Genomic DNA, 8995 nt, shown 5'->3' on the forward strand with positions numbered 1-8995 from the left:
ATTTTTGGGGAATTTAATTTTTGGTAGTAATAACGATAATCTGATCTACCTAAATGATCGGTATAAAGAAAATCTGTAAACTGCATTGATTTATAGTACCATCAATTCCTTTTGTAGATATCATCAGGCCATTGTTTAAAGATGAACTAATACATTATGAGCAATTCATGAACAACTGTTTAATTATTAATCAATACGTTGAATAAGTCGTAATAACGTCTGAGATTGGATCAAGGAAAAACCAATGTCAATGCACTATATTAATATTGTCAATGTTATGCAAGAATAGCAAATAGATCATTCAGTTCTCATTTAAGTTTTAATCTTATTTTTTATATACTAACATTCGTTTTAAGTTATTCTATATTAAAAATATTAGAAAACCAAAAATGAAATGATAACAGTTAGTGCAAAGTAATTTTAATCTTCTAGCAGTTTATAATGCATGCCAATACTCTAAATATGTTATAAATTTGACTGTAATGATTAAGGATACTAAGATGTAAGAGAGTGTATTTTTATTAAAATATCTAAACTTTTATAATCCGTGTAGCATACTACTGTAAATCATTTGATTTGAGCTAATCGAAATGATATTTATTACCGGTTTCATCGATTGAGGTATGTTTCCATTTCAACGTACAGAATATAATACGAGTATTAATAAAAATATACCTTTAACGATAAATATGATATTCCTGCATGCTTATCAAATCTGTCAATCATTAAAAGTTGAGGATAAGCAAGGGATTTTATTCAAGGAATCAAATTAAGCATTATAAATTGTTCTGGCTTGGATACTACTCGTATTGTAACCACTATAGATTATAATCATTCCTTTATAACGGATTGATTTAAATAAGAAAATTCAATTATTTCTGTTTCTACTTCAGCATAATACGAAATTTCATAGGATAATAAAAAGCAGAGAATTTTCTCAATTGTCGTAGTAAAAATTAGATAGTTATTTTCGTCTAGTCAATTAGTCGTTAAATAGTGGTGGTAACCAAAAAGCATTTTTATACAAGAAATGAAATCAAGCATTACGGATAGTTGTGATATTGGTGTAATAACGAATGAAAAGAATTATTGATCTATAATTATAATAATAGATATTTCAATGAGATGATTTAGTTTCAATTTAGTTGGAATCAAAGATAATGTTTGTAATATCTTCATTGTTAATGTTATACTTGTGCAAATAAAACTATCCGATAACTTTGAAGAGTGATTATTAATTAGATGATATACAAAAGTTCATTTTATGTCAATTATCAATCAGGTTGGTCTATTCATAATTTTATATGGCGTTTATAATTTATATATAGAAGATTTTCCCATTACATAACGGTGACTAAATTTATATTTAAGGTTCTGTATTTTCATTTTGCTTTCAATCTTAAGTATCGCATATTATATACGTGTACTCAATGCATCTTTATCACCGTTAATAAAGTTGTAAATCACACTGCTCTTTTATTAAGGGAAATATAGTGAGCATATCACCATAAAATCAGTCTTGCATACATGTTACTAGCGTGCTTTTCCTATTCAATTTTACAAGATTGCCCTAGTAAAAGTAACTGATAATAAATTAAGCTAGAGTAGGGTACGATCAATATTTTATTTTGATGTAAGACATGCTATTGGATGTTAGATCAGGCTACTTGTTAATCGCAATTACGGTCAGAATGATAGTATTCCCGAATAATTTTAATAATGAAAATACACTAGATAATAATAACTACACATTGATGCTGAAAAGCAGACAGTTTTATTCCTTTCAGTCTAAAGTTACTTTAATTTAGAGCTAAAGAATTTTTATTAGTGGTTTATTAATAATATCTAGGTCTGTCTTATTCTTCAATTGTTTAGCCTATTCAGATTATTTTACGAATTTATAGCATGATATGTTAATAACTGATTTACACCAAACTTACAAAAAAAATTAATTATTTCATTTAGGTAAGATTACTTAGAACGTATAGCGTAATTCTTATGAATAAAATGTTGAAAATTCATAAAATTTTAGATTGATTTAATAGCCTATTGTTTTGAGCTACATTGTGAAACGATTTCAATGAAAGTCTGAGGTAATGATGATATTTCATGCCTGCTATTAATTAATTTTAGATAAATTTATAATCATTTTGTAGGGATTGCTGTTATCTGTGAGTAAAATTGATTTGATTTAATAGTGTAGGAGTTGTTTGCCGCCATGTATAAGTTACTAGACCTGTAATTATTATTTCTAGCCACTTATTATACTAAGGTTGGTTATTGGCTGTATAACGTAGAATAAGATACGTTACTTCTATATCAATTTCTTTAAAACTAATCCCTTAAAAGTATAAAACTCTCAAGTTTTATTCATGATCATGGAATATTTCTTAACAAGCTAGTGCATTTTTTGCTAATATGCTTATGATCAGTTAGTATTTATGTGCAGCACTATCGAGAGATTTGATTCGTTATCATCGTGTATTTGTTTCTCATTGCGATATTAAAACTGCTTATTACATTCATGGTGCTTATTCTTGCATTGTAGGATTAATTTTTGAATATATAGTTTGTACTTCTAATGATCAATTTCCTGCTGATAAAATGTAACAGTAGCTTTGATACAAAAAATAGTGAAAAGTATTATGCTATAATTGTGGTATCCGCTTTAAATTCTAATTTCAGGTAAATTTTTAGAATATTTGTATTCGCATTTTCTAGAGGCTCTAATATATCAACTATTCCATACTATATATACCTTAATTTTATTTTTATCTCTACAAACTTTACCAGTTCGGCTATTTTCCTCAAATTTTGTAATCGACTTTAAACTTGAGAATATCTCTATGGTACCAAAATATTTTGACGTTATTAAATTATTAATACTTCACAAATGTAACTAAATTGGAATAAAGAATATATTTTAATTTATTATTTTTTAGCATATTTCAATAAAATCATTCTATTTATTGTTCTCTGATTAAATTTTCCTACTTTATTATAATATATCCGATAAAAATGATTTATTTCTGATAGTATTTTCTGCTTTATATCCTATAATCATTAAGATAGTAATTCAGAAGGTTTCCATCCTATATTGGTATATCATAGGTTGAATAAATGAAGATGCCGATACATTAATGCTTCTATTAATAGCACTGATTCTCAGGGCGATTGAATAATTCATGCTGCGAATTGAGCTTCAGATGCGGAATGTAACTGGGTGGGTACATATTGGGTGCAGTATTTTCGTCTGATACAATTGAAATTTCGAGCTTCGTTTCTTAATGTGATAAATAACTGCAATCACTGGATTTTAACCATAAGTTCAGCAATCTATCAATTTAAGATTTGAGCTATAAAAAAATAGAGCAAATTCCAAATGCAATACACACTGATCAATACTGCAATAAACTTTGAAAGTTACGTTCATAACGGCTAAGTCTTTAGGAAAAGAATCCATTTTCTTTCTCTCAAAATAAGAACACAGTTGAAAGGGGCTAAGATACACCGTATAAATGACTTTAACTCTGGAATATCAATTTCATATAACTTATACAAAACAAAATCAATCAATCGTATACTATTTTGCAGTGCCTTAAGCAAGAATTAGAAATAGTATCGCCATACAGTCAAGAATAGTACTTTATATAACTGTCGTATGTTACGGCCTTTTATACAGTTAATAGCAGTATTACAAATGCCATGCATCATATCAGTCATAACCTATCATTACTGTACTTTATTAAGCACAATCGACTATGATATATCATATTTTATTTCATATCACGCTTGCAAATCATGAGTACTACTATACGAGTAATTTACTGAAATAACTAAAATAACTAAGTATTTTCTGTATTTCATGCAAAAATTTATACCTTACATTTTGTAGATCAAAGACATTAATTATGAAGTAGTTTACGCAGGGGAATATTCCTGTAAGATTACAAAAGAACTGTGTGCTAGCTAGTGCTAGCTCGATAGAACATCGATATATAATATTCAATGGCTGAATATCTGATTTTATGTATGTGTTATTCCCAGCATGAATATCATGACGTTTTTAGTAGCGTTTGGTAATATCAAATTTTCTTTTACTGTGAGTGCATGGCAATATTATCTCCTTATTTCATTTCCTATTTGCATAGGATATCATCGATAGGGCTGCCTTATTTTTAAATTAAATTTCCTGATAACGATTCGTATTTACAGTGATAATTTTATCAATACCATAAGCGCATGATTTTAATAGTTTGCCCCTGTTATACGTAAATCTGTTTGGAAACCAGGTGTACTTGAGATTAATATAGCAAAATTTGTTTTACTATACTACAAAATGACTAAATTAATTGCAATTATTGTAAAATTACGCTCGCAGGCTAATATTAGATTAAGTAATAAAACATTATATCATATAATTTTAGTCATATTTACTTCAGCGTTTTTATAGAATAGTCGAACAGTATGATTTGCCATTTTATTTGCATTATATTAAAAACTACTATTCTAGTATTGTACTGATAAATCAGATTTTAATTTCTAATATCTACCTATAGCTTTGGCATACTATGAATCTAGGCTATTAATGGATACTTAGCGATGACATTTGACCTTACTTCTCACGATATTGTTTCCGTCTTCGGGCTAATTTAGATTATGCTTGAACTATTCTTTTAGCAATAACATCAAGTTATCTATTTTAAATTTACACTTTTTTAATAAGATTTACTGTTAATTTTATTGCAGATCATAACAGGATGTATGAAATATAACATTATTCAATGCTAGAAGCAATCTGTTAATAATAGCATAAAATTAATAATTATATTATAGACAGTTATTAATATTAGGAAATGGATAATTTTCTGAATTCACAATTCAAAGGGTACTCATATTTTTATATGAGCGTTATTAATTGATGATTAGAAATATGAACATGTTCACCAAATGGAAAGTGTCTGCTTGATTTTCAAGTGATATTTTATATTATCTAAACATGGACTATTTTGGAATCATTTTCAGTAAGGAATTATTTAGTGATAAAAGGAAAGGTAATATAGAAATTTGCAGATAGTTGTATCAGGGCTCCTAGCTTGTACGGTTATACCATATAGTAAATTATCAGTATTTCCTAATCTAATCAATTTTGAAATTGTGTCACTTACCTAGTTAAAAGTTAATGTAATATATAAGCGATCATGCACAGGTGAAGATGAAGAAGTGAAATATACGCTTAAATTTGTGCACACATTTGGTATAAAGCTGCGAATTCTTACTAACGGGTCTGTATGCATTTGATCAAAAGTAAGATTAAAAATCCTTTTCTAATATATACTGGGGTAGCTGTCCCGTTAACAGATGGTGATCAACATTGAATATATTTTATTATTTAATCATTTGGATTACACTGTCTGCTAGAGTATTATAATACTTAATGTTTTTAGACTAAATTTACAGAAGGTTTTTGATATGTAGTAGTTTGAATATGACGGATTTGCCCGCTTCCTTTGAGGAAGTGAGTTGCAGAGTATTAATACAATTAGTAATAGTAGTTACTATTTAGACTCATGTGATATATACCAATCACGAGATTCCAAATTTTAGAAAAATAAGGGCTTTATTGAATCTTATACAAAGATTAACTACACAGCTCTACTCTAGCCGAATACTACTTCTAAAGACTTCTAGAACGAACTAACAGAATAATCTAAAGTTGCATGCTTTTATACTTTCCGTAGCATTCGCAGCTACAATCCGCATGGCAACCTTTTACCTTATTTTACACATAGTTAAATTATTCTTAATAAGACTATTCTACTGCGGGCCATCATTAATCCAATATGGATACGACTACAGTACTTACGTAGACATTATTCACACCAGCCAAAGTACAATGAATTAACCATATCCTAATATATGATTTATAGTTCTATTTTTACCTATAGCCATATTAGTAACTCAACAGCTTACTGTATATAGTCATCTGTACTCTAGCATAGAGTCTCTACCACTACAGTCTATAGTTACAGCTACCAAATATCTCTTAGGATAAATATCTACTGTACATTATACTACACATGGCTAACAGTCTACAATCACAATACTAAGTTACATTACAACTCACAATATGCGTATGCATTTATTTTAAACAGTTATTATTAGGCTGAGGGTAAATGAATGTTGTATGACGCTTAATTGCCTTTAAAATATCCAATATACATTGGACAGCATTATATTGCTTTAAATAAAAGTGCTGCTGCAATAATTTTGATATTTTGAAATATTTATGAACTAACTACTATATATCCATGTTTTATATCCATAAATCTGAAAATTACAGTACATAGTGCGAATATGTCCTGTCAAAATTATTATTGATCACATTTTTCAACTTCTTGCAGATCACTAAATTATGTGAAAGCTATACTTATTAAATTCAGTTGTATCTATACAGTTATAGTTATTTTCTCGAAATAAGATAATAGCAGACAGAAAAAATACTTTATCTCATAAATTATCTGACAGGATTGGCTAATTGATTAATCATTATTGCGTTCTGTCGTATCAGCATTGTTGTTAAAAACATTGTATTTTTTTAATTAATTAATATGTGATTATATCGATTGATTAGCTCGTGTTTTTAAGATTAGATTCCTTCATTAATGCGCTGTGATAACGGATAAATTATATAGTATATAACATATATACGAATATCTGAAAGATTAGGATTTAAATTTAATTGATGGACGATTCTCTTCATACAAAATCTTTTTCCACACGAGACTATGAAAGAAATTAGCATCACATTGCTAACAGTATATATATAACATATAGACCTTTTAAATTCTAGACGATTTTGTCCTCTCTTGCTATTTGTACTATATACTATTTAAAAGTAAAAGGTATTTATAAATTTAATTGGGTAAATTTATAAAAATATGTTTGCTACAAGTAGAATATTAATTACTTGTATAATTAGTTTATTAATTGCTAATTTATATTAATATTTTTAAGTTACTTAAAAGAGAATAAAATAAATTGGATCAAGTAGATAATATTAAAAACTGAGTAATTTTAATAATTTGAGACGATTAATAAGCAGTATAGACCAAAATGTTTAGGAAATTTCAAAGCTTTATTTAGATAATATGTTGAACAAAGTTGAAAATAACAGCATCATTCACAAATATTATGTTAACAAAATAGGATTACATTTCTACATATGAAATAGAAGCTTAGAACGCGGAAAATAAACACTTAGGACACAACTACCAACGTAAGTTTAAAATTTCGCACATAAGTGTTATTAAATTCTATGTGTTTTGTGGGGCTCTGCGACAAGGTAATAATGTTTCCGCAATACTTATGGACATGAAATATGCACTAAGAAAGCGACTAAAATTGAATCCAGTTACTATATTACTAGAAATTTCGAAAGGTAATCGTAAAATTATTTCCAACACTTATACAAGTGAAATATGAGAGAATATTTCTCTGCAACAATTCTAATTCGAGTTTGCAAAATACTATAGGTATTTAGTGCAGTAAATATATACACTTTCGCGTATATTTGCGCTAGCCTGGAAAGGAATAGTCAGTTTACTATTATTAAATTATTACCATATAGCCATATCCACTACGGTTAGTTCTTCAATTGCAAGCAATCATTCTATGCATTTAATAAACTGATTGATGCTTTATCGTGTGACACATACTTAATATTAGTATTTGTTGTCGATGCTGTGCGCGTCATAATTATAATTTGATTTTTAGAACTGTAGGTTCTTCTCATTAGTAATGGGAGGCTGGCATGCCATGGACACCGTAGTATGGCTAGCATATCATGACGGAGGCTTTTATTGAATATCAGATATAAAGGCGGATAGATAAATGCAGTTAACATGATGGGTACACTTGCAAATCCTGCTATGCTTGCTTCAAGAATCTTACCACTAGCGCGCAATGAAACAAAAGTGTCTCCAGTATAAACTAATCCTAGCGATGATACCCAGTAAGGCCAAGTAACAATAATGAAGATAGCAGTAACCGCAATAATTAGTCTTATGGCTGAATGCTTTGATTCATTATGGTTTCGCAATTGCTCTTTGTTATTAATTCCTGGACGTGATAAATGTCGTAGTCGATGGATTAATTTGCTGTAGCATATCAATATGACAATAACAGGTATAACATAAAATGCTAAAGTTAAAAATGTATAGATCGCTTGCGTACCAGCTAAACCAACATTATACGATACATCACAGGTAAACGGAAAATTAGGATCAACTCCTGTTGTTAAAGCTAATAGCATACCTACTAAAATACCTAGTAGCCAGGAAGTGATGAGGTAGTAAACAATTCTTCTCTTACTGCGGCATTCACTCGATAATGGCGAGATGATTTTGTAATAACGATCGTAACTAATAAATGTTAACGTTATAATCGATGTACCGTAATTCATACCAATTAAGAAAAATGAAATATAACAATTAACAACCATAACCATTAAAATCGGAGAAGTTGTGATATACATCAGCTGCAGCACACCGTAAAAGAATAACGAAATGCTATACATAAGATCAGCAACAGCTAAATTTCCCATTAATATGAATGATGCAACATGCATTCGTTTCGTTAGCCATACTGTAATGATAACCCAAGTTTGAAATAGCACACCAATACACCCTACAATAATACCTAATATTGCAAAAAGTGAATAAGACTGCAAGATATCTCGTAATGTTACGCTTGCGTTTGAATGCTGTGAAATATTTTCATTCGATTGATAAGGCAGTTTAGTAGTCATTTTTATAATTATAAAATGGCTCTCGCTATGGAGACAATATGCTATTTTTTTCTGAAAAAATTATTCTAAATGCCGAAATAAAATTGAAAAATTGATATTTATAGATGAGCTTGCCTAATTATTATTAAATATAACTATGAAATCTCTAACCCTATACGGAAATATCATAGTTATTAATTATATTGC

At 28.7% G+C, this 8995-nt stretch overlaps 1 protein-coding gene across 1 annotated transcript; it reads right to left on the minus strand.

Moving 5' to 3' along the window:
• Positions 1–4777: 4777 nt before the first annotated feature.
• On the minus strand, positions 4778–8809 carry TRIADDRAFT_57588 (uncharacterized protein; the record flags this gene model as incomplete). Its single annotated transcript, XM_002113758.1, has 3 exons — positions 4778–4798; positions 5867–5912; positions 7719–8809. 3 exons carry the CDS (start codon positions 8807–8809, stop codon positions 4778–4780), a joined length of 1158 nt encoding a protein of 385 aa, XP_002113794.1.
• Positions 8810–8995: the final 186 nt, after the last annotated feature.

Source organism: Trichoplax adhaerens, genomic scaffold (genome assembly GCF_000150275.1).
Source record: "Trichoplax adhaerens TRIADscaffold_6 genomic scaffold, whole genome shotgun sequence".
Taxonomy (NCBI): Eukaryota; Metazoa; Placozoa; class Uniplacotomia; order Trichoplacea; family Trichoplacidae; genus Trichoplax; species Trichoplax adhaerens.